Below are 27,267 nucleotides of genomic sequence, written 5' to 3'. Positions count from 1 at the left end.
CCCTTTTTCTCACCAGGTGATGGGGGAGTCAGTGGATGGGAGGCCCATGGACTTTGGTTTTATAATGTAACCACTGTGGCGGGGGGAGGGTAGTGTATCATGTATTTCAGTGAAATATTTAATATATTTAAATATCAATAAAATCAAATTCTTTGTAAAATTCCCAGCTCTCTGAAGATGTTCTGGGCCCTGGGTTGGGTCAGCAGTGGCAGAGCTGGGCATAGGAGGCAGCCTCCTGCCAGAGTGCTGTGAACCTCTTTCCTCTGTGCTTAATGGGCTTCCTCTGGCTGTCTTGCTGCCAAGGTGAAGCTGCAGTGTCTTCAGAGATCATGACTACTCTAGGCCCTTCAGCATCATGAGGACCAGTGTGTGTCTTCCCAGACTTGTTACTCTGACACCTGCCATTCGTGAGGCCAAGCCCTTCCCACACCAAACACCAAATTCTGGCCCACACACATCTGATCTCACAGGAATTTGGGCATTGGAATAATCCCCCCTCCTTCCGGTACATACAAGTGACTTCTAGTCCAATCTGTTTACTCTGCTTTTGGGATCCCCTCCTCCCATTAGTCCTTCAGTGGAACCAGGACACCTTCTCCCACTTTCTCCTTCTTTGCCCTGCTTCCACAGTCCATCTTGGCCCTTCTGCAAACACATCCTGCTCAGTACAGACTGAAGTGCCTGTCACTAAGAACAGAGTGATCCATAAACCTGGAAAAGAGAGAGAAGGTCTCAGATTCAGCCAGACCGGCCTGGTGTGTGTGTGGCAGTGTCTTTAAATGTCTCCCCTGACTGCCTCAGGGTAGAAAGGGCAGGGGCAGTAATGAGGAAATATGGCATCGGACAGTGAATGGTGGTTGGAGGATGGGAAGCAGCAATGAAGGAAGCAAAAACGTCCCTGGACTCCCCTAGGAAAGCTACAGACACTTGTCTTGTGCTTGTCCAGGAGTCCTATCCACAAGACAAAACACAAAGATTCAAACACATCTTTAACTCTTTTAAATGCCAGATTCTAGGGCCAGCTCTCCCTGGTAAGACAACTTTGTCTTCTATTCCCTGAGAAGAGATGAAATAGCCTCTAAGGAATTAAGTGAAGGGAGGGAGTACTTCCCTTATTCTTCCCACCTCCTCCATCCCAGACTAACCTGGTCATTGGGCTTTTAATGAGACAGTGGCGGGGGCTTCGGATCCATGGCATGGTTTCCTCTGGACGCACTCCTGGACCATGGGACCGCCAGAAGCTGAAGTTCTGAGCATCCGTTAAGGGGACTCTGAAGACCTGATTGGGAACTGAATAGTTGGGGAAGGGCAGGTTATCCAGTGTCTTCAAGTTCTCTCTTCCTGTTGTGCCTCATGGCAGCACAAGCCCAGCCTAGCAAATGGGCCTGACCAGGTGCTGAAAAGTCCTGGGAATCTGGCCACCACACCCAGCTTCATTTCCGGATTCCAGCATCTCACACCCTTCGTGGTCAGTTGAATCAGTCTTGGTTTCTCCTGCTGCCCCTAAGCCCATCTCCAAGAGAGCTTTCCCCAAATGCTAAGACGGTGGAAAAACATGTGGGCAGCTCACTTGGGAAATATGCAAGATGGGTCTCCTGGCTCCCCTCACTCCACTTCTGCCCCCCTGGCTTAATCATCCTCTTTCCCTTCCCTCCTCTCTGAAAAAATTCCTTCCTTTGCTCATTCCAGGTAATTCTCCGAAACTAAATAATGATACCATCTCATGTTTAGATACTGCTAGTAGATTCTTTTATCAAGTACCTATCATGTTCTAGGTGTATTAGATGTTCTTAAGATTTTGAAATAGTATCAGACTTACCTAGTTCTTTTTAATAATTTTATCCTTTATGTGGATAAATCTAATTCTACCACTGTATAAAATTTGTACATTCTTTATTTTTATTTTTTATTTAAGATTTTATTTATTCATGAGAGCCACAGAAAGAGAGGCAGAGACATAGGCAGAGGGAGAAGCAGGCTCCATGCAGGGAGCCTGATGTGGGACTTGATCCCAGCAATCCGGGATCACGCCCTGAGCCAAAGGCAGACGCTTAACTGCTAAGCCACTCAGGCGTCCCTGATTATAAACTCTTAAAAGAATTTGCAGGCAGCCCGGGTGGCTCAGTGGCTTAGCGGCCGCCTTCGGCCCAGGGTGTGGTCCTGGAGACCCGGGATCAAGTCCCATGTCAGGCTCCCTGCATGGAGCCTGCTTCTCCCTCTGCCTGTGTCTCTGCCACTGTCTCTCTTTGTGTCTCATGAATAAATAAATAAAATCTTAAAAAAAGAATTTGCTACTAGGAATAACTCTTAAATACTGCATCTATATGTCTTTTTAAATTTCTGAAAGTATCTTAGTTTTTTAAATTAAACTTTAATTTTGAGATAATTATGGATTCACATATAGTTGTAAGAAATAATACACACGGATCCTGTGTACCCTTTATTACCCGATTTCCCCCAATAGGGAAAGGGAGTTACCCTTTTATAGCCATGTCCTCCTAGTCCCCTTGGTGTTCTTCATTTCTGTAATTTTGTCATTTTAAGAATGTTATATAAACATTCTTGGCAATGTTTGGCATCACTGACAATATGTGATCTTTTGGGGGCTGGCTTCCTTTATATAGCATAACTCCCTGAAGAATCCTAGAAGTTCTCGCATGTATCACTAGTTTGTCCTAGATGCTTTTTTATTTTTAAATTCTTTTTTTTTTTTTTTTTGAGATTTTATTTGAGAGAGAGAGAGACAGAGATAGCAAGAGAGCAAGAGCTGGGAGGGAGAAGCAGACTCCCCACTGAGCAGGGAGCCAGATGCAGGGCTCCATCCCAGGACCCTGGGATCATGACCTGAGCTGAAGGCGGGCACTTAACTGGCTGAGCCACCCAGGCACACCCTAGAAGCTTTTGAAGAATGTTTATTTATTTTTTAAAAAGATTTTATTTATTCATGAGAGAGCAAGAGAGACAGAGGCAGGGACATAGGCAGAGGGAGAAGCAGGCTCCCTATGGGGGAGCCTGATGCGGGGCTCGATCCCAGGATCCTGGGATCACGACCTGAGCCTACCTGAACCCAAGGCAGATTCTCAACCACTGATCGACCCAGGTGCCCCTAGAAACTTCTTTAAATGTACATTTTCTCTAACTTTCACAACAATGCTAGAATATGATTCCCATCTTCAGATGGGTCAGAGAGGTTAAGTGGTTAAAGGAACTTGCCCAAGGTCATACAACTTGTTTGGAGTTTAAACTCCGTTCAAATTCCAAAGCCAAAGTTTGGTCTACCACTCCTCACAGGCATAGCACATAATATACAAAGTACTCTCCTAAACTGTCTCATTTTGTTGTGATCTTCACAATTCTGTAAGATTGATAGAGCAGGCATTTTCTTTTCTTTTTCTTAGTGAGAAAGCACATTAATAGAAGATAAGTGGGTATCCAAAGACAGACACTTAAAAGAAGCAGAACTAGGAGATGCCAATATGGAGCTTCTGCTTCCAAGTCTGATTCAATTTTTGTTTTATCTTGCTCATTCCACCATTCAAGTCTAATTTCTGCCCGCTTTTCTCAGTTTCCCTTCGCTGTTTTTTTTTTTTCCTCCCTGTTCTATAACCATGCCCCACCACAGCCCAGCCATTCTTTACAAACTCAGGCATATCTATTCAGCCTCTAGCATGGGGCCCACTCTAAGATAATTTCATGTCTTTGTGGGGTTTTTTTTCAAGATTTCATTTATTTGAGAAAGAGCAAGAGAGCACTCCCCCCCCCCCCCCACTTGCCTCTGAGAAAGTAGCCCAACCCTGGGCCAAAGGCAGAAGCTTAACCAACTGAGCCACCCAGGTGCCCCAATACTTACACGTCTTTAACAGCACCTTCTTTACAGCTTCATGGTACTTTGTATGGCTATTCTGGTGCACGGAATAATTCCCATCTTCTGAGATAATAGGTGGAAGCCTAGTGGACACTGGTTCCTTCTGGTCTGAAATGAGCAGACTTGTTATGAGTATTTAGGAAATGGGGCTATTTGATTTTCTGAGTCTCTGGTCTCCATGCCAACCAGGCACATGGCAGGGATCTCTCCTAACCACTCAAATCTGATCTCAGGGTCTCAGATGTCAAATTATAATGCCTGTGTCAGAAGGGAAGGAGGGAGAACCCCAGTGATCCCTCACCATTCTCTTGCTCCTCTCTGACTCCTGGGTTTTGAGTAGCCTCCTGCTAGAATCAGGATATTGACAGATACTTAGTGCCGGTGAAAAAGGCTCTTTATCTGAAGGGACACTTATTACCTGGGATTGGCATATTTGCAGAACTTTAATTGGTCTAATAGAGGAAATTATGTTTGAGCTAAGTCTTGGAGGATAAGAAGGAGTCCATGGGACATAGTGGTATCAGGAAGAGCCTTTCAGGCAACAGGATAGCAAGTGCGTAGAAGATGGAAGCATTAGAGAGGTTTCAGCTTGTTATTGATTTGGAGCCTGATTAGTGCTAGGTAAAGTGGAAAGGGGAGGGAAAGCGCTGGAAAAGTAATGTAGAGTAGGGTAAGGTAAGGTAGGGTAGAGTAGAGCAGTGTAGACCTAGCATTCTTATGGGGGTTTGGGAATCCCCTCTGAAGCAAAACTGGAATCTCACCACGGGGCCTGAAAAGACCAGAGCATCTTTGCCCAGGTCTGAATGTCTGAATTCATATGTTGAAAATTCAATTCTAACATGGTAGTATTTGGAGGTGGGGCCTTTAGGGGGTGATTGGGTCATAAGGGTAGGGCTCTTATGAATAGAATTAGTGCCCTTATAAAAGAGGCTTCAGAGAGCTCCCTCACCCTTTCCACCACATGAGGACATAATGAAAAGTCTGCAAACTAAAAGAGGGCCCTTATCTGACCATGCTGGCACGCTCATGTCACACTTCCAGCCTCCAGGACTCTGAGAAGTAAATTTCTGTTGCTTATAAGCTACCCAGTCGATGGCATTCTTTGACAGCAGCCCAAGTGGACTAAGATGCCAGACTCTCTTGCAGCTAGGGCACGGGCAAAGAGTTTTGGCTAGGCCAAACACATCTGCTTCAGATTCTGAATCATAGAGGAATGTTGCAAAGAAGCAGGGGGTAGAGTCTATGCTATGTAGTCCTTTTTCTACTAATGGGAAGTTAGCAGATCCTAACTACTTAGGATAGTTAAGTAGTGCAGCTACATCTTCTAGTAGCATGTCCAGAGCCCAGGGTCCTTGGTACCAACAGTGCCTGCAACAGTACTGAACACAGCAGTGTCTGTGCCCAGCATGATTCTGGTTGTTATCCACCAAACTTGGTTTTCTATTCCTTTTACAGCTTTTATGTACTTCCCAATATTATTTTTAAAAAATTGTATGTAAAATTGACATACAAGTAGTTGGATGTATTTAATATGTACAGCTTAATGAGTTTGGAGGTAAGTATACAACTGTGAAACCATCACCACAATGTATGCCATAAACATATCCGTCCCCTCCAAAAATTTCCTCCTACCCTATTTACCCTATTTATTGTTATTTTGTGATAAGAACAAATAAAAGAGCTATGCTTGTAGGAAATTTTTAAGTATATAATATGGTATTAACTACAGGTTCTATGATGTACAGATCTCTAGGATTTATTAATCTAATATAGTTGAGACTTTGTACCCTTTGACTACTGTCTCTCCATTTCTCCTTCCCTCTAGCCTCTGGCAACTAACATTCTATTCTCTGTTTCTTCAAGTTTATTTTAGATTCTTCATATAGTATTTGTCTTTGTCTGGCTTATTTCACCTAGCAGGTCTTCCAGGTTCACCATGTTGTAGCAAATGGTAAGACTTCTTAATTTTGAGGATGAACAATATTCTATTGTGTGTGTGTGTGTGTGTGTGTACTATATTTTCTTTATCCATTTGTGCATTGATGGACATTTATGTTGCTTTCATGTCGTGGCTATTGTGAATAATGCCACAATGAACAGAGAAGCATAGATATGTCTTTGAGATCCTAATTTCTTTTTCTTTAAAAGATTATTTATTCATGAGACACACACACACACACACGCACACACAGACATAGGCAGAGGGAGAAGCAGGCTCCCTGCAGAGAGCCCGATGTGGGACTCGATCCTGGATCCTGGGATCACGCCCTGAGCTGAAGGCAGACACTCAACTGCTGAGCCACCCAGGTGTCCCGAGATCCTAATTTCAATTCCTTTGGGTACATACCCAGAAATAGGATTTAATTTTACTTTTTTGAGGAACTTCCATACTGTTTTCCATCATGGCTGCACCAATTTTCTTTTCCATTAGTAGTATACAAAGGTTTTCCCTTTTCTCCCCATCCTCACCAACATGTTATCTTTTTAAATATATAATAGCCACTTTTACAGGTGTGGGGTGATATCTCATTGTGGTTTTAATTTCCCAGAAGATTGGTGATATTGAGCATCTTTCAATACACCTGTTGGCCATATATATGTGTGTCGTCTTTGGACAAATGTCTCCTCATCTTATGCCAACTTTTCTATCAAGTTATAGGAGTTTCTCATGTATTTTGGCTGTTGGCCCTTTATCAAATATATGGTCTGCAACAATTTTCTCCCATTCTGTAGGCTCTTTTCATTTTGTTGATGGTTTCCTTTGCCGTGAAGTTGTTTAGTTTGATGTTATCTCACCAATATTCTTTTAATAAACTCATGTTCTGCTTAAATAGGCTAGGTTTGGCTTGCATCTCAGAAACCTGAGCTTGTCAGAAACTGGATCAAAGTTTGCCAATCTCTCTGGAAATTGTTGCAATCTCTGACTCACCTCTGGTGGAGAATGGGGATGCCACTTCTCTGCGGTTTTCCCTTAGCTCCTGCTTTTCCCCGTCATTGTGGTTTGACCCCACTCATTCATTTCTGTCCCTCCTTCCCCACTTTTGCACTCTAGTGGAAATCTCCTTTCACACTCTTTTGAGAATGATCCCGCCAAAGTGGAGCACTGTTTGAAACCCCTCCTTTGACAGTAGAGGATTTGGATAGGTGACAATATAGAATTCTGGAAGCCTGAACTGAACAAGGGGGCTGATTTGGACTTCATCACAGGTTACGGTAATGAGAAGCCAGTTCCTCGAAGCAGTGTCATTTGAGTTTGGGCAAGGTGGGGGTGCCAGAATGTCTGTGGCCAAGTAGATATGTTCTGAGGAGAAAGAGTAAGAGTATACTCCTAGTGGACAATGGGACCTTGACTGCGAGTAATTACTGGTTTGGGTGCAGGTAATTGTATGAGCTCTTTGTCTGGTCCTGAGACCTCAGACAGATTGTCCGTAAGGGTATAGCCAGGTGATGTTCTCTATTATCTCAGTTTCTAAGTAGTAGGTTCCCAGATTCCCATATAAAAGGCTACTGTGTACTTGGAGGTGTGCTGGACAGTATCACCCATTTGGATGCCTTCCTCCTGAATCAAGCACCAGTTGGCATACTCTTTGATTTCTGGCAAGCTGGAAGATATTTTTGGTAACCCATAGTTTCCCACAGCTGCCAAGTTTTTGAAGCCACCTAGGGTGAAGGGCGGTGAGCTGTAGGTAAAAATCATGCTATAGCTACTGTGAATGGGCAGATTATGGGTAGGGAGAGCCAATGAGCTCTTTATAAGCAAACTACAATGTGGCAAGATAGATGAACTCATCATTTCTTTTCAAAGATTTTATTTTTATTTATTTGAGAGACACACAGAGAGAGGCAGAGACATAGGCAGAGGGAGAAGCAGGCTCCCTGCAGGGAGCCCGATGTGGGACTCGATCCCAGGCCTCCGGGATCATACCCTGGGCCAAAGGCAGCCGCTCAACCACTGAGCCACCCAGCATTCCTGAACTCATCATTTTATTGGTAGATAGTGTAACAGAGGTTCTTCATCTGCCCAGTTAGTACTATGCTCCATATAGTTTTTGGTGGTAAGTAGATACGAAGGGCCCTGACAGGTTTCTTTTAGAATTGGGCCATAAATTGAGAGTTGCTATAACACTATATCTAATACTTTGAATATACTATGAAGGACTTTGGGGGTGGTGCAAAAGTACTTGGGTAAATCTTCCTTTTATTCAAATTAATGTTGCTGATTTTTTCAATACTACAGGCTTCCTAGGCCTCTGAGTGGTCACAAAATCTTACTTACCCACTACTTGCCTACTGCCTCTGATTAGTTCCAAGTGGGACCGATTGGCCACAATGTTTTCAGGTCGAAGAATTTTTAGATTGGGTCCCAGAATTCTGACTTCTAGGTTAGGACACTTGCTTGTTTCAAATGCTTAGTACGTAGTGGTGATAATATCTAACACACATTACTTGCGAGCTGGTGTTGCTGCAAGCAGAGTAATACTACCCTGACTAAAGATTCACACGAGATCAGTTTGAGAGAAAATGTGGTGTATTGTACATAAAAAATGATTCCTATCTAGGATTTCCTATCAGATGCCGGGCATTAATCCCTTGACGTTGGCTGGAGGGATAACATAGAGTGAAATTGACTGAAATGTGTTTGGAAGGTTATCTTGCACATATTGTCTTCCCTGATACAAGGGACTTGTCAGTGCATTGGGAGGAAGTGGACAGAAACATGAGCCCAGGGAACTAGGGCACATTTTACCTATGGGGACAGTTTCTTGATCTCCATGTCCAAAAATATCTTTCTCCAAGCGGAATACTTGTTCAGGATTCTTTTTTTTTTTTTAAATTTTTATTTATTTATGATAGTTACACACACACAGAGAGAGAGAGAGAGAGAGAGGCAGAGACACAGGCAGAAGACGAAGCAGGCTCCATGCACCGGGAGCCCGATGTGGGATTTGATCCCAGGTCTCCAGGATCGTGCCCTGGGCCAAAGGCAGGCACCAAACCGCTGCGCCACCTAGGGATCCCCTTGTTCAGGATTCTGAACACAGGGGAAGTAGATGGGACATGGGATAACAGAGGCTTAGTGCTGGCTGCAGACTGCTGATGTAAAACAGACTACATGGATCTTCTAGAGATGATAATGATAAACCAAGCTAATATTTAGTGAATGCACTCAACTATAAAAGTTAGGTACTATTATTATCTTATTTTACAAATAAGGAAACAGAGTCCCAGAGAAGTTTAGTAATTTGCCCAAGTTCACTAAACTAGCACATGGCAGAGGCATGAATTTAACTCAAGTCATTTGGCTCCAGAGCTCATGCTCTTAACTACCACACTAACCTGTTCTTAAAGTCATCTCATAGGGCTTCCAGGCAGGACAAAGGACTGTGGGAAAACAAAAACTGATACAACTAGCCTCTTGCTGAAATCCTTTGAGTACAGCTCAATGGGGGGGGGGGGGGGTCCTGTCAAAGGTGTCTGCTCATCCTGGAAGCAGCCCTGAGTTGGGTGGGGCACATGATATCTATACCTTGTTCCAGAGGCAGATCCCTGATACCCCACTGAAATGTGGAGTATCATTCCTATATCCAGCATTGGGGGAACAGAGAAGACTGAACTGCAGTGGGCCGCTCTGCAGTAGACTGGGCTAGTCCCAGTGGGGAAAACTAGTGGGGAAAGGCTGAGCCTCCTTAGAAAAAGTGGCCTAGGGATCCCTGGGTGGCGCAGTGGTTTGGCGCCTGCCTTTGGCCCAGGGCACGATCCTGGAGACCTGGGATCGAATCCCACGTCGGGCTCCTGGTGCATGGAGCCTGCTTCTCCCTCTGCCTGTGTCTCTGCCTCTCTCTCTCTCTGTGTGACTATCATAAATAAATAAATAAATAAGAAAATTAAAAAAAATTAAAAAACAACAACAACAAAAAAAGTGGCCTCTCTGCTGCTATACATAGTCACCCACCTTGGAGGTGCCCACTCCTTAGACTTTAGCTGATTGAAGCTATGAGTAGCTTGAGTATCTTCTCTCCTCTAGTTTCAGGGGACAGGGGATGATGGTCTGTAGCAACTACAAGACATATATGGGTTGTTTCCAAGATACATTTTTACAATTTCAGTATTTATTTGGAAAGGCAGAGGGGTTTAGAGGCTTTGGCCAGTTCATTCTTGGCTGAATTGTGCCATTCGTTCTCCTGTTTGAAAAGCCAGAACTACAGTGCCCTCTGCTGGAGCCTAAGAAGGGCCTCCCCAGCTGTCTCCTAACAGGTGGGTCACCAAACAGGCAGTTTGGAGAGATCAGAAGACCTAGAAGATTGAGCAAAGAACATTCCAGTCAGGGTGGGAAAAGCCATCTATTACATCGTCTGACAGGATCCAGAAAATGAGGACCAAGTGAGACATGCTCAGCTTTTACCACAATACCATATACTCGAGATTTAGTCTTTCTTGAGGAGCTTCATTTAGAACTGGAAGAGCAACTCTGAGGACTCAGTGAATTCCTCTGGGAAGAGGAACGATAAAAGTAGCAGTGGAAGAAGATGTGTGGAGCTTGGACGTCATTGTGTCTGTGACTAGAGGGCAGTTGCTAAAGAGTCTGGCAGGGAAACGTCATTTGTCTCGAGACAAAAACAAGCATAATCTCTTCTCACCACCACCCCCATCAACTTGCCTCTGAGATTCCTATCAGTGGGAAATGTCCTGTGTGTTTATTTGTGTTATGATGAGGTTTAGTCTGACCTATGGTTTTCATATAACAGGGCAATGGTGTTGTCTCAGCAGAGGGCCAAATAAGAGTTAATTTGTCTGAAATCAAGACCATGACACTCTGGACTAAGACGACTGCCTAGGTATGAAGCTTAAACAGGAGAGCAGAGTTCAGAACAGGTGGTAAGACAGAGTCTGCAAAGGAAAGGACAGATATAGGGCCAAGTTCCCCAGGGGAGGACAGGGAAGGGAAAGCTTAGGCATTCAAGAGACCAGGGCAAAAGGTGAACAGACTCTGGAAGCTGGGTTGAACCTGCAGGGGCCATCAGTATTAAGATCAGGAAGGGTGAGTCTGGGAGGGCAGGAATCTATGATTGGTGGACATGTGAGTTCTGGTCACTGGTCAAAGGTGCTTTTTTGTGGATAGCTGTAACGATGAAAAGTCCTTTGAAGTTAGGCAGGTTTTTTGTTTGTTTGTTTGTTTGTTTTGCTTCCCAGGGAAACTTAATAGTTAAAAATATTGCTTTCCAGGTATCCTATCCTGGCAAGTATGTCTTTGAAACATGTCAATGATATTTCAGTCATAGTAAAGGTATGTAGTAACTTATATGTTATGGTTTATAAATTTCCTGCAATTATCTTATTGTGCAGTTTTATGTGCTAGGTCTTAGGTATATTACGTACATAATTTCACTTAATCTCCACAACAAACCTATAAGGCATTATTATCTCCATTTACAGGCAAGGAGACTGAGGTACTCTGAATTTGCTTAGTGTGAGTTAGCCCCCTGAATCTGAACAACTTTGGGTACTTGATAAAACTGAATTTACGAAGTCAAGAATAGACCAAAGTATGCTCTCCACACCTGTTTTCCTCTTTGGTTTTTCTATTTGGGTTCTTTATCAGGAGGAAAAGAAAGGAAGGAGGCAGAGACTTGCAGAATATTTGGTTATGTGTGTTGACTCACCTCTATGAGTTTTCATTATGATGATAATAAGGAAAGCTTGAGTGGGCCCTTTTGAGTAGAATGTTAATACACTCACACCTACTAGGAGAAAAAAAAAAAAGCCCTATCTTTCTTCAAAGGAAAATTCGGAATGACTTAAAAATATCATTATAGTAAGAATGTTAAGGATGAAGACGTGTTAATATTAATAGGTTCATTTTTATAGTTGCTGTTAAAGCCCTAGCTGAAGGGTGAGGTTAAGAGTGGCTAATTTGAGCATGGAGAACAGGCCGAAGTGCTAGTGCAGATGGACAGAAAAGGATCAAGCCACTTGAGGGAATGTGTTGATGAGGTGAAATCAGCCAGAGAATCATTCTCAAGACAAGTGTGGATTACAAATCAGAGTCCTGCAAGATTTGGATTGTGGGACTAATGTGAGTTGAGTCAGAACTGTAGGTTCCTTGAATTAATGGATGCAGCAGTTGGGATTAGGAAGACTCAGCCAAGCAAGGCAGATATGGGCTTGCTAGGAGCCATACAGAATGCTGTATTTTACCCATACTTCTTCCACCCCCCTCTGTTAATTTCCCAAACCAGTTCTGAAATAATAGACATGTCTGAGGCAAGTTCCCCATTATGGTGGTCCACAGGCCCAAGACTCTCCTAGCTGACCATATATTGCAAGCAACCTCAGCAGTACCAGGAGTGAGAACAATCTGAGCTCTGTTGATCTGCTGAACAAGAGGAGAGCTAAGAGTTTAGCAACATGGTAAGTGGATATGAGCACTGGCGCCTAGATATAAGTAGTTTCAGAGGAGTGACTGAGGCAAGAGCCTGACAGGAATAAGTTCATGAGACTGAAGGAGAAGAAATGGAGACAACAACTTTGTCTTTTGAGGAATTTTTCTGTATGTGGGGGCAAAGAAATAGGAAATAGAGGGCTTTAAGATGGAAGAAATTGTAGCATGTATGTGTCCAGATAGGAATGGTCAGAGATGGAAAACTTGATGCAATGGAGTGCAAATAACATTGGAGTAGCGTGGGGATGCCTGGGTGGCTCAGCGGTTGAGCATCTACTTTTGGCTCAAGGTGTGATCCCAGGGTCCAGGATTGAGTCCCACATTGGGCTCCCTTCGAGGAGCCTGCTTCTCCCATCTGCCTATTTCTCTGCCTCTGCCTCTCATGAATAAATAAGTAAAATCTTTAAAAAAACAAAAAAACAAAAAAACCCATTGTAGTGTCCTTGAATAAACAAAAAGATGGGACCTGATGCACAGTTGGAGGGGTTGGTTTTAATAGCTGTTTGGACTGTTCATTTAATAAGACACGTGGGCAAAGATGCAGATAGATGGGTAAATGTGGTTTGCGGGAGGTTATAGAAATAATCTTCTAACTGCTTCTGTTTTCACAATTGAAAACTATGAAGTAAAAGGTGAGTTGGGGCATCTGGGTGACTCAGTTGGTTAAGCATCTGCCTTCAGCTCTATTTCCAGTGCTTAACACATACTTGGCATAATCAGTTCCTAATAAATAAATATCTGATGTTGGATGAGAAGGGGAGTCTGGACTGCTGCCTTACTGGAGAGCTTTTTATCCTGAATATTATTATATATAATAATTATATATATATGTATTAATATACACACATCTATATATGGCTAATATTTTCTATCAGTCTCTTTCTTGTCTTTCAACTTTATAATGTCTTTTGCTACACAATTTATAATTTTTATTTAGTACAAGTTGCCATCTTTTGAGGCTTCCTGGTTGTATGTCCAATAAAAAAGGTTTTCCAAAACCACTCTAAGATTAAAAATATTGTTTTCCTCTATTTCTATAGCTTTGTTTTATATATTTAGCTTTTTAATCCATCTGCAATTTATTTTTGTGTATGATGTGAAGTGGGAGGTCCTTACAATTTTATTCTTAATTTACAAAGTTTGTTTTCTTTTTCTTTAAAGATTTTATTTATTCATGAGAGATACAGAGAGAGGCAGAGACATAGGCAGAGGGAAAAGCAGGCTCCATGCAGAGAGCCCAATGTGGGACTTGATCCCGGAATTCCGAGATCACGCCCTGAGCTGAAGGCAGATGCTCAAAGTGTTTTTAAAAAATAGCAAGTGTAGGGGTGCCGGGTGACTCAGTTGGTTGTCTCTTGATTTTGGCTCAAGTCCCTGCCACCACTGTCCCCCTGGCTTGTGTGCTCTCTTTAAAAAGAACCCCATGGAGTGCCTGGGTGGCTCAGTGGTTGAGTGTTTGCCTTTGGCTCAGGTCCTCAAGTCATGATCCTGGGGTCCTGGGATCGAGTCTTGCATTGGGCTCCCTGCAGGGAGCTTGCTTCTCCCTCTGCCTATGTCTCTGCCTCTCTTTCTGTGTCTCTCATGAATAAATAAAATCATAAAAAAAAACACAACAAACCCCCCCCAAACCCAAATGCCTTTCTAGTTTTTAGTGATAGTTGTACACATCTTTTTAATTTGACATAGGTGTTATGTATCATATTAATCTCTTCTAATATTAAGTCATCATGGTATTCCTGGAATAATTCCTACTTGACAGTAGATGATTATCTTTAATATATTCTTGAATTTGATCTGATAGTGGGATTTGTCCATTTGTCCATTTATACTTACATTGATCTATGGGTTCCTCTTTTGTACTATATTCTATAGTATGTTTTATGGCATTAGTTTTGTGTATTATAGAATTATTTTCATTGCTTTTTGTGCTTTTGAAAATGAAATTATGTCTTAACATTATGTCTCAAAATTTTGAAAAAATTCCCTATGAAAATCGTACGCACAGCCTTTTTTCAAAGCAACTGTTTGGCAAGTTTTCCTCTGGTGATCATTGATTTAATTTGGGTTTATACTTATTTATTTTTTAAAAAGATTTATTTATTTTAGAGGAGAGGGCAGGGAAAGAAAGAGAGAGAGCATCTCAGATCTCAAGCAGATTCCTTGCTGAGTGCAGAGCCCAATGTGGGGCTTGAGGCAGGGCTTGATCTCATAACCCTGATATCATGACTGGAGTCAAAATCAAGAGGCGCTGAACTGAATGAGTCACCTAGGTGCCCCTATACTTGTTTATTTTAAATGTCTTATAATCTAAACGTTTGCCAGAAAAAAAAAAAAACTTCCACAAACCTTTCACTTTCTTGATGGTGTCCTTTGAAGCACAAAGTTTGTAATTTTGATGAAATCCAATTTATTTGCCTTTCTGTCACTTATGCTTTCGGTGTCATTTCTTAGAAACCACTGCCTAATCTAAGGTCATGAAGATTTTTCTTCTAACAGTTTTAAAGTTTTAGCTCTTACACTTGTGTCTATGATTCATCTTAACTTTTGTATATGGTGTGATGTGGGGTCCAATTTCATATTCTTTGCATGTGAATTTCCAGTTTTTGTAGCACTGTTTGTTGAAAAATGATTCTTTTCAATTAAATGGTCTTGCTTTTTTTTTTTTTTTTTTTGGTCTTGCATTCTTGTTGAAAGTCTATCGACCATAAGTGTAAGGGTATATTTCTAGACTCTCAATTCTATTCCATTGATCTATCTATACACATCAATCCTTGTGGCCAGTACCACACTGTCTTGATTACTGTAGCTTTGTAGAAGATTTGAAATTGGGAAATGTGCTCTCCAACACTGTTGTTCTTCAAGATTGCTTTGATTATTCTGGGTCTGGTGCGTTTTCATATCAATTTCAGGATATCTTGTCAATTTTTGCCAGGAACCATTATCTTTGGATGATATGTCAGCACAAAGAATTCTAAGAATCTAAATTGCATCTAGAAAGGGCTCTTAAATCTATCCCTCTCCTACATCCTAACTCACATCTTGAATTTGGCAAACATTCAGGAATCTCCAACTTGGATAAGTTTAAGTTTCTATTAATAATTAATTCTTTAAGATGCTTTAATTTCTTGATGTATTTTAGGACATTAAATGTGAATAGCTCAATATTATAACTAGTAGAAGCTCCACTGAATAGGTTTGCTAGGTTAATTAACGTTCTTCATTTCCTCTGAAAAACATTAAAAGATGCCTGCAACATTTCAGTTGCAGCTGAGAGCTACTCTTCAGTGTATCTGTATACTTCTGCTCTCACAAATTAAACTGTATGGTTACCAAGAGTCAGTAGTGTTGTGTTTGATTTTTTTTGTTTCCCAATTTATGCTGGGTTACTTTGTAATTATAATTTTGCAGTGTTAAAAAAGAGCAGTGATTTGTATAAACTAAGTTGAATGTATTAGAAAAAATTAAAACTTAACAAATTACCGTAAACATTGAATTAAAATAGATTTGAGTTAGAAAATTACCATTTTGCAGCTCTCATAGAAATAATATCACTCAGAACCATCAACAGATACAAAAACAAAAACTAGTGGGTAAAAATTTGATGAAGAATATTTACATGTTTTTCAAATATCTTCCTGGAAATTATTACAAATTACAAGACAAAAATAATAACTTGGTAAATTACAATACAAAAATAATTTGACAGTGGAGAAAACTGGCAAACACCATCTTAATGACAAGGCCAAATTTAACATTATCAGTGAAACAAAAGGACACTGAGCCTCACGATGTGACCTACTGAAGACATGCTGCCGCCTATTCCTGTAGAAAATATTTATTTATTTATTTATTTACTTATTTATTTATTTATTTATTAGATTTTATTTATTCATTCATGAGAGAGAGAGAGAGGCAGAGACACAGGCAGAGGGAGAAGCAGGCTCCATGCAGGGAGCCCGACATGGGACTTGATCCCAGGTCTCCAGGATCCCACCCTGGGCTGAAGGCGGCGCTAAACCGCTGAGCCACCAGGGCTGCCCTGTAGAAAATATTTATACCCAATGTAACTATGAGAAACATCAGACAAACCCATATTAAAGAAAATTTTATAAAATGTATGCACTATTAAAAAAGTGTCAATATCATGAAACACAAAAGAACATGGGAATTGTTCCAGATTAAAGGAGACTAAAGAGCCATGCCAACTAAATGCAATGCTGATCCTTAATCAGATCCTGGAAGGAAAAGTTTTGCTCTAAAGGACATTAATGGGACAACTGGCAAAACTGTAATATAGACTACAGATAATTAGATAATAGTTTTGTATCAATGTTAAAATTTGATGAGTTTAGGAGATGCCTGGGTGGCTCAGTGACTGAACGTCTGCCTTTGGCTCAGGGAGTGATCCCGGAGTCCCAGGATCAAGTTCCGCATTGGGCTTCCTGCATGGGACCTGCTTCTCCCGCTGTCTGTGTCTCTGCCTCTCTCTCTCTGTGTCTCTCATGAATAAATAAAATCTTTTAAAAATGTTGATGAGTTTAATACCTGTATTGTGGGTTGTTATCTAAGAAAATGTTCTTATTCTTAAGAAATACAAACTGAAATATTTGGTGGTAAAGGAATATAATATAAGCACTTTATTCTCAACTAGATGAGAAATATATATCAGCTGATAACTAGAAGTCATATATTTGGAAAGAAAGAGTATGAGAGGGAGAAGTAAAGCAAATGTGGCCAAATATAATTGGCTAATTTGGGTAAACAGTGTAGGGAATTTCTTTGTACTAATCTTACAACTTTTCTATAATTTTGAATTATATCACCAAGGAAAGTTTTTAAAAATAATTGACCATATAAGTTTCCTTTCTCTCTCAAATTTGTTAAAATGACATAAAAATAACAAGGGCATTAACCTGCAAGGCAAAGAGAGAGACAGCAAGGATATAAGGGCAGATGAAACATTTCAGGAGAAGTATCTTTTGCAGAAAATAGAAAGTGGACAGAAGGGTGGTAACTAACCTTTCAGAATGGAAAAAGTTCTAACTTAATTTTCTGCAGTGGAGGACAGAACTAGAATTGGGCTAATCCATCTGAGAGGTTCAAATCTTATAACAGGTATCATAGAAGGCAGGAGTTAAGAAATAGGTCTGAGCACAGGAAGGTGGATACAGAGACTGTCTACAGAACATGCAGCATGAGCACACAAACCACCTTCCCCAACAGCCCCAACAAGGATATGAAAGATTTCTCTGTCCAGCAATTCCACTTCTGGGTATATATCCAAAGGAAATGAAAACAAGAGCTCAAAGAATTATCTTCATTCTCATTTTCTTTCTTTCTTTCTTTTTTAAAAAAGATTTTATTTATTTGTTCATGAGAAACACAGAGACACAGGCGGAGGGAGAAGCAGGCTCCACGCAGGGGGCCCAATGTGGGACCCGATCATGTGACTATATGATCACGCCCTGGGCGGAAGGCAGACTCCCAACTGCTGAGCCACCCAGGGATCCCTTCATTCTCATTTTCATTCCAGCATTATTCACAAATAGCCAAGATGTAGAAATCTAAGTGTCTGTGAATGGATTAATGACTAAAAAAGATGTGGTATATATACACAGTGAAATATTATTTAGCCATTAAGAAGGAAATCCTGCCATTTGCAATAACATGAACAGATCCTGAGGGCATTATGCTAAGTCAGGTAAGTTGGACAGAGAAAGGCAAATACTGTATGATCTCATATGTGGAATCTAAAAAAGCTGAACTCAGGAACAGAGAGTAGAATGGTGGTTACTAAGGGCCATTGGGTGGGGGAAATGTTGGTCAAAAGTTACACATTTCCAGTTTTAAGATGAATAAGTTCTGGGGACCTAAAGTACAGCATAGTGATTATAGTTAATAATATTGTTTTTATATATTTGAAAGGTGCTAAGAGAGTAGATCTTAAATGTTCTTACCACAAAAAAGAAAAGATAATTATGTGATGAGATGGAAGTGTTAGCTAGTACTATGGTGGTAATCATTTTGCAATATATAAGCGTATCAAATCAATATGTTAAATTTACATGTTTTATGTGAATTACATCTCAATAAAACTGAAAATAGTTTCTTTGGAGGAACTGAATCTAACAGGCATTGCACTCCTAGCCAAGATTCACCATGAGGGGTGGCATATGGTGCAGGACTAAAAAATGTGAAAATCAAGATCCTCAAATGTGTGACTCTTAATACCCCCTTCTCCTGTCCTGGTCCTAGTAGGCTGGCAGACAAGCACATAACCAATCCCCAGAGAAACAATTATCAGATCCTTCCCTGGAAAAATTGTAGATATACAAAGGAAAGCTCCCAGTGAAGCCCACAATGGACTCCCCCACACATAGGCTTTTAGTTCATCACTCCTTTTTTTTTTTTTTTTAAAGATTTTATTTATTCATGAGAGAGACGCAGAGGGAGAAGCAGGCTCCATGCAGGGAGCCCGATGTCGGACTTGATCCTGGGACTCCAGGATCATGCCCTGGGCCGAAGGCGGCACTAAACCACTGAGCCACCCAGGGATCCCCTTAGTTTTTCACTCCTCAATTATAATGGAAAGCCACGGATCACCAGTTGTTTGACAACAGTCATCAGAGAAAGACAGAGACAAAATAAACTCATTGGAAAAAGAGCACAGAGGAGACAGAGCTAATGCAGGACCAGAACTTCAAATAAAGCAGAATATCTGTGAAGAAAAGAGAGACAATATGGACAAGGAAAGTCAGAGGACCAAAAATGGCCCTTGGAACTTAAACATAGTAACAAACAAACAAAAGTTCTGATACAAAGGTGTGTTCATGTATGTCTGCAACTTCTTCCATATTTTTTTTTTTAAGATTTTATTTATTCATGAAAGACACAGAGGAGAGAGAGAGACAGAGACACAGGCAGAGGGAGAAGCAGGCTCCATGCAGGGAGCCTGATGTGGGACTTGATCCTGGGGCTCCAGGATCACACCCTGGGCCGAAGGCAGGTGCTAAACCACTGAGCCACCCAGGGATTCCCTTCTTCCATACTTCTTGAAGAAGTAGAGCTTGTTTCAACTCACCTTGAGTGTGGGCTGCATTTAGTGACCCTCTTTTAACAGAATAAGGTGGAAGTAAGAGTCACTTCTAAGACTAGGTCATAAAAAGGCATTGTGGCTTCCTTCTTTTCTGCATCATCTGCTCTGAAGTTAGCTAACATGTGAGAACACTGAAGCAGCTTATGGAGAGGTCCATGTGGCACGAAACTGAGGTGTCTTGTCAGCAGCCAGGGAGGAACTGAGGCCTCCAACCATCAGATGACTGATGCTCCTGCTGACATCCTGTTTTCAACCACATAAGAAGCCCTGAGCCAGAACTACCTAGCTAAGCTGTTCCTTGGGCTCCTGATTCACAGAAACTGTGAGGTGATAAATGTTCGTTAAGCCTCTGTTTTAGGATACTTTGTTACACATAGACAATTAACAGAAAATGGAAGATAAAGTTGGGCAATCTCCTGAAGAATGTATTTTTAAAAACCCAAAGAAAATAAAGAGAAAGATTAGTAAGTTAGAGGATCATCTCAGCAGGTTTTATAGCTGACAAGACAGAAGTTCCAAAAAGGAGAGAGAAAATAGAGAATAAATAAAAGGAAATTTCTCAGAAATGAAGGGCACAATTTCCAGATTCAAAAAGTTTGTGTAGTGGGATCCCTGGGTGGCGCAGCGGTTTGGCGCCTGCCTTTGGCCCAGGGCGCGATCCTGGAGACCCGGGATCAAATCCCACGTCGGGCTCCCGGTGCATGGAGCCTGCCTCTCCCTCTGCCTGTGTCTCTGCCTCTCTCTCTCTCTGTGTGACTATCATAAATAAATAAAAATTAAAACAAAAAAAAAACAAAAAAAAAAAACAAAAAGTTTGTGTAGTATCTAGTGCAATGAATGAAAAAATCCCTACAGCAAATTCCATCATTACAATGTTTCAGAACACCAAGGAACAACAAAAAATTAGAAGCTTCAGAGAGAAATAAGTCACATATAGAAGAATCCAACTGGAAGTGGAAGATAATAAAGGCATACTTCCAAATTTTCAGAAAATGAAAAATTTCAACCTAGAATTTCACAGCTGGAAAAACTGACAAGTATGAGGGTAAAATAAAAATCATTTTGGCTTCAAAAATATACCTCCTACACATTCTTAGAAAGCTATTCAGGCATATATTCCAGGAAAGGGAGGAAATAAATCAAGAAAGAAAACATGGGATCCAGGAAATAGGGAATAAAACCTGGGAGAGGGATGCCTGGGTGGCTCAGTGATTGAGCATCTGCCTTTGGCTCAGCGCATGATCCCGGGTCTGGGGATGGGTCTTGCAATAGGCTCCCTGCGAGGAGCCTACTTCTCCCTCTGTGTCTCTGCCTCTTTGTCTCTCATGAATAAATAAATTCTTAAAAAAATAAAAAACCTGGGAGAGAGGCAAAAGCAAATTCTATGGACAAGAGCTATGCACCAGGTTTAGAGAGTGAACAGTCCAGATGGAATAGGAGAGAGGCAGTTAGGAAAAAAATCAGAACGGATTTATTGTTTTGAGTGATTGAAAAAATATATATTGGACATTTGACAGAGATGCTGAAATATTAGGGGAAAAATAATAGTTATATGGAGAACCAAGCCAATGAAAAATGGTGGCAATTCTTAACTCTAGGGGTAAGGAAAAGGTTGAACAAAAGAAAGTTATCATAGTGACATTATTTGGCCTAGCAGTGAACAATTGTTATTAAAGATTTTATTTTAGAGGGAGAAGGAGAGGGAGGAGACAATCTCAAGCAGACTCCATACTGAGCATGGAGCCTGATGCAGAGCTTGATCTCATGACCCTGAGATCATGACCTGAGCTGAAACCAAGAATCAGACCCTTAACCAACTGAGCCATCCAGGTACCCCATCAGTGAACAATTTTTACACATTTTTAAGATCACAAGACTTGACTGAAACTTTTTTTTTCTTAAATATTTTATTTATTAATAAGAGACACAGAGAGAGAGAGAGCGGCAGAGACAGGCAGAGGGAGAAACAGGCTCCATGCAAGGAGCCTGACCTGGGACTTGATCCCGGGTCTCCAGGATCATGCCCTGGGCTGAAGGTGGCGCTAAATTTACGCTGAGCCACTGGGGCTGCCCTTGACTGAAACTTTTATTCATGTTTTATTGTTGCATCACAAACTTGGTGGCTTAAAACATCATTCTTTTATTACCTCACAGTTCTGTAAGTCAGAAGTCTGGGCAGGCTTGACTGGATCTTTTGCTTAGTCTCATAAGGCTGAAATTAAGGTATTGACTGGGTTGGGGTCTTTTGTGAGGCTCTAAAGAAGAATCCACCTTCAGTCTTATTCAGGTTGTTGGCAGAATTCAGTTTCTTGGTTAGATGGGTGAGCCCTTGCTGGCGGCCAGCCAGGCCACTCTCAGCTCCTAAATGCCACTCACATTCTTTGGCATGTGGCCCCCTCCATCTTCAAAGCCAACAATGATGTGTCAAATTCCGCTCATGCTTCCAATCTCTGAATTCCTCTTTTGCTGCTGGCTGGAGAAAACACTCTGCTTTTAAAGGGCGTGTGTGATTAGATTAGGTGCACTCAGATAATCTCCCTTTCTCCATATAAAGTAACAATCAAGGAGTGTTATCCATACTATTCAGAGATTCCACCCACACTCAAAAGGGAGGGGATTATATGAAGGCAAAGTTCATTGAGGGTCATTCTTAGAATTTTGCCTTCCACAAACATAAACCTGGTAATATAACTATACTGGAAAAACCAGGGTGGGAGAGGAGAAAAACAGTATGGTAAAAGAAAGCTAAATTGTCAACCGTCATAACAGGAAGGCAATATATAACAGCCAAAATGGATTAATCAATACACATATGAGCATTTTCTTTTTTATAAAAAGATTTTATTTGAGAGAGAGAGTGTGCATGTGCACAAGTGGGATGAGGGGCAGGGGGAGAAGCAGAGTCCCTGCTGAGCAGGGAGCCTGAAGAAGCAAGGCTTGATCCTGAGACTTCAGGATCATGACCTAAATTGAAGGCTGCCACTTAACCAACTGAGCCACCCAGGTGTCCCGATATGAGGATTTCCTTTAGAAGTAGGAAGGTTAAATACCAAAAGAAACTAGAAGAACTGAAAATTTGTCTCTGGAGAGTGGAGGTGAGGGGACTGGGGTACGGAACCCATTTTTCATTATAAGCTTTTTAGCACTATTATGTTTAATATTACTTTGAAAAAGAATTAGATAACTCTTAAAAAAGATTCTATTTTAGAAAAATAGAGGAAGAGCATGTGCATACGTCATGGGGAGGGGCAGAAGGGGAGTGAAAGAGACAAGAAAACTGTGCTGAGTGCAGAGCCCAATGAGGGGCTTGATCCCATGACACCAAGATAACCACCTGAGCCAAAATCAAGAGTTGGATGTATAACCAATTAGTTACCCAGGCGACCCAAGAATTACATAGATAACTTTTAAGTATTTCTGATTAGACACGAGGAAGATACCTAAAAGGTTTGAATATAATAAAAATCATAAGAAAATAAGTTTGCTTTGCATATGTCTGACTCCACTTTAAATAGACCCAAATGGAAATTACAGATGAATTTGTGCAAAAAAAGGGCATGGCACTCATCAACAGACACATTTTCAAAGAAATGGAACTGGCACCATATCAAAAAAATTGGTGAATCTACAATTACATGTATTAAGTGAAACTAAAATATATAAGGTGTACATTTTCTTGATTTCCCAATTTACAATGTAATCTTTAACTGACCAACGATTTGTCTAAGAGTCTACTGTACAACTGACTCTTGAACACTGGTTCGTTTATATGTGGATTTTTTTGAATACACAACAAAAGAAAATTACAGTATTATAAATGTATTTTCTCTTATGATTTTCTTTTTTATTTGAGAGAGAGCGTGCACAAATGGAGGGAGGGGCAGAGGGAGAAACAGACTTGCTGAGTGCAGAGCCTGCTGCAGGGCTCAATCCAAGGACCCTGAGATTACAACCTGAACCAAAGGTAACTACCTAACCTACTGAACCACCCAGGTGCCTCTACCCCATGGTTTTATAAAGTGAAGTCTTTCTCTCTGCCTCGCCTAAAACGAAACTAATTAGAAACAAGACTCAGGCCTCTTTGGATTGGTACTCTTATTTACTGGAATTTAGGTAGCTAACTGGATAGGGAAACCCCAGGCTTAGTGCTTAGTTCTCTCATGATGAGGCGTCCCATCTAGTAGGGGTAGGCAGGGTTGGAGCAGCCAGGAAAAGCCTATTCTTGGAACAAGGAAAATTTATGGGTTAGGCAAAGTGTGTTTCTTTGAGAGAGGGTGAAGAGCTCCTTATTTGGAGACAATAGCAGCCCCATGGCATAATGCTGGGACCCAGGTGGGGGCCAGCAGGGGAGGACTGGTGTAGGGCTATTAAGGGATTTCTAGGGTTCACCAGTGGGCCCCTTTGTACAAACCTTACCTGAAAGCTGGATATATAAAACAGAGCTTCTTTGTTGTCATTAGAAAAAGGACAGAGTGTCTAATAGAGCCCTATACAATAGTGTCTTTCAATCTTAACTTTGTGCTTTATACTTACCAGTTACTCTTCCCTTCACCCCAATAAAACTTTTAGTATCTGTCTACACTTAATTTCCTTCACATGTTCTCCATTCTTCCTGAAATACCCTTTCTCCTGCATTTCTATGCTTTAAATTTATCTTTTAAGATCTTAACCAATTGTCACATCCCCTCCAAAGCCTCCTGTTAACTTCCTGTTTTAGTCATTCAAGTATCACTTAATTTATTTACCTACAAATATTTATTAAGCCTCTATTATGTATTAGCATTGCTAGGCACTCTGGGTATAATATAATCAGATATTTACTCACTGCCTATTAAAAATCCTTCAATGGTTCCCTATAAAATTACAATGCTTAGCATGGCTAACTATCCTAGATTTTCTGGCTCCTGCCAAGCTTTCAAGGCTTACTTCCTGTCTTCTTTATACTTTATCTGGAGTTCAGTGACTATGGCTCTTTCTCTCAACTCTTTGTTCCTTTGTCTGTGCAATATTCCCTTTCTGTCTACTTGGTGAACTCCCACCATCCTTTTACTCTCAATTCTGGCAGCATTTCCTATATGAAGTCTTCTCTAAAGGATTCTCCTGTGCTCATTAAAATCCAATAGTATCAAGTACTTCTTTTGTGGTTCCACAGTATTCCATAATTTATTCATACACTATATTGCAAATTTTTGTTTGCATATTTATCTTTATTCAATAGCCACTTTACAGCAGAGACTATCCTATCCATCTTTGTAACCCCAGTCACCAACATAAAGCCTGGCACAAAATCGTACTTGATAAATGTTAACTAAATGAGCAAATTAATAATAATGCACATTTATTCAGTTGAACAGATTGAACATCTTTTCTTTTAAAAGACTTTTTAATCTATTTATTTGAGAGAAAGCTTGAGAGCGCACACACACAAGCAGGGGGAGTGGCAGAGGGAGAGGGAGAAGCAGACTCCCTGGTGAGCAAGGACCCTAGGATCATGATCTGAGCTAAAGGCAGATGCCTAACCACCTGACCCACCCACGTGCCCCTGGATTGAAAGTCTTAATAAGGATATTAAAGGACAGAAGAGGGAAACTCAATGGATAATCTCCCTACTTTATAATTTTAACTGGTGTAATTGTTAATTGTGGGTGACAAAGCTCGAACTCAAGGTAGAAAAAGAAATGGCAAGAAGCAGCTCTTCTAACCCTCTACCCTATATTCCTCTTACTTGCTTCTTCAGTTGTGTCCCTTTTCTTGTTCCGAAAGGAATTTTGATATCCCAACAGATACAAGTTGAAGAAGGCCATCTCAGCTCCTCCCTGTCTTCTTCTGGAATGTTCAGGCTGGAGCACTGGACTCTGTGTTTGGTAACCATGGCAATGCCCTGAAGAATTACTATGACTGACGCTCCCTTTGTCTAAGGAGACACAGGATTTATGGTTTCACAGTAGAGCTAGAGTGAGAGTGGGCTAAATAACTTCAGAAAAATGCCAGTTACCCTTTTCCTTGCCCCAGTCTTATTTATACCGTAAGTTTCTTGAAGGCAGGGATTAGAAAGAGCACTGAACTGGGCTCAAATATTAGTTTTGCCATATTCTCAGTGTCTGAGTTTGAGTAAGTTAAGCCTCTGTTTATTTTAAAAAACCACAGTGGTACCTATTTCATAGAATTATGAGAATTAAATGAGATCATACAGATTTACTTAGCATAGTGTTCAGCATATGATGGAAACAAACAGTATTCAAATGTGAATATGGTACTTCTCATGAGTCTTTATTTCAAGCAGTGATATGCTGAATCTGTCCATACTGATTTTTGAGCTCCTGTTAAATTTTCAGGAATTTTGCAAGCTGGTTAAAGCCATTATTAAAAATTATCTAAATTTACAATTGAATAAATTATTAAAAAGGTAATAAATACTAAAAACTCATCTCTTCCTAATCATTTTACTATATTTTACTATTACATATGTTCATTAAGTTATTTATATCTAAAAAAAAAAAAGTTATTTATATCTATTGTATCTGGATATTCTATTTTTATTCTTTTTTTGCATTGCTTTTCAGGATGGGAAGTTTCTGTTGACATATCTTCAAACTCTGATTCTTTCCTTGGTTGTGTCCAGTGCACTGATAAGCCCACCAAAGGCATTCATTTCCTTTACAGTGTTTTTTGTTTTTTTAAAAGTAAGCTCTAGGCCCAACATGGGGCTTGAACTCATGACTCCCAAGATCAAGAGTCCCATGCTCTACTGACTGAGCCAACCAGGTATCCCTGTTACAGTGTCTTTTATTTCTAACATTTTCTTTTGATTCTTAGTATTCATCTCCCTGCTTGCATTACTCATATATTCTTGCCTGTTGTCCACTTTTTTTCCAATAGAGTCCTTAGCCTATTCATCAGTTAAATTCCTAGCTTGACAATTCAAACACTTCTGCCATATATGACTCTAGTTCTGATGCTTGCTTTGTCTCTTGAGACTGTATTTTTTATCTTTTATTTTTTAAAAAAGATTTATTCATGAGAAAGAGAGAGAGAGAGAGAGAGAGAAAGAGGCAGAGGGAGAAGTAGGCTCCATGCAGGGAGCCCAATGTGGGATTTGATCCCGGGTCTCCAGGATCATGCCCTGGGCTGAAGGCGGCACTAAACCACTGAGTCACTTGGGCTGTCCTATTTTTTGCCTTTTAGCATGTCTTAAAACTTTTTTGTAAAAAGTTAAATGTGATATATTGGGTAAAAGGAATGGATGTTTTACGTTTATCTGTTTGGGAGTTTGGCTGGTGTTTCCTGTTTGCTATGGCTGTAGGTCTCAGAGGCTAAAATTTCCTGATGTTTGTCTCCCCTGTTGTCTTTGGGTTTCCCTACAGACTCCTTCTTCAATAGGGTCTGAGTTTGTAGTTCTTTCCTTCTTTCTGTTGTAATCTCGTTATTATATAGATCATCTACCAATATGCTGGTAAGGGTGGGCAGATGGGGAAAGTGCTTTATAATCTTATCAGGTCTCAGTATTTTAGTGAGCTTGTGTCCTCTCTGAACTGTGACCTTCACAAATGCTAGAGTTATTTTCCTTTTCCTACATTGGTTAGGCTCTGTTAAGTAGCTTCCATTGAATACAGGCCGTTGTTAAGGAGAACTGAATGCTCTGGGCCTATTTCTTTTTTTTTTTTCTAAAGATTTTATTTATTTATTCATGAGAGTCAGAGAGAGAGAGAGAGAGAGAGAGAGAGGCAGAGACAAAGGCAGAAGGAAAAGCAGGCTCCATGTAGGGAGCCTGATGTGGGACTCGATCCCAGGTCTCTGGGATCAGGCTCTGGGCTGAAGGCAGCGCTAAACCACTGAGTCACCTGGGCTGCCCTCTGGGCCTATTTC

At 40.8% G+C, this 27,267-nt stretch overlaps 1 protein-coding gene across 1 annotated transcript; it reads right to left on the bottom strand.

The window, feature by feature from the left end:
- Positions 1-459: 459 nt before the first annotated feature.
- TEX49 (testis expressed 49) lies at positions 460-25,278 on the bottom strand. The gene is made up of 4 exons (XM_038577509.1): positions 25,127-25,278; positions 3,851-3,973; positions 1,146-1,290; positions 460-711 (listed from the first exon to the last, which is right to left on the bottom strand). Exons 1-4 carry the CDS (start codon positions 25,203-25,205, stop codon positions 663-665), a joined length of 396 nt encoding a protein of 131 aa, XP_038433437.1. The 5' UTR covers positions 25,206-25,278; the 3' UTR covers positions 460-662.
- Positions 25,279-27,267: the final 1,989 nt, after the last annotated feature.

Source organism: Canis lupus, chromosome 27 (genome assembly GCF_011100685.1).
Source record: "Canis lupus familiaris isolate Mischka breed German Shepherd chromosome 27, alternate assembly UU_Cfam_GSD_1.0, whole genome shotgun sequence".
Lineage (NCBI taxonomy): Eukaryota > Metazoa > Chordata > Mammalia > Carnivora > Canidae > Canis > Canis lupus.
The sequence above is the reverse complement of the archived record's forward strand: the minus strand, read 5'-3'. Positions and strand labels throughout refer to the sequence as shown.

Bases quoted from the DNA above. Each gene is read 5' to 3' on its own strand.
- TEX49 (XM_038577509.1), bottom strand. From the start codon at position 25,205: ATGGCCTTCTTCAACTTGTATCTGTTGGGATATCAAAATTCCTTTCGG. The intron at 3,974-25,126 runs GTAAGAGGAATA...TGCTCATTTCAG, and splicing joins GGACACAACTGAAGAAGCAA to ACCAGAAGGAACCAGTGTCC. The intron at 712-1,145 runs GTTAGTCTGGGA...TCTCTTTTCCAG, and splicing joins ATTAAAAGCCCAATGACCAG to GTTTATGGATCACTCTGTTC.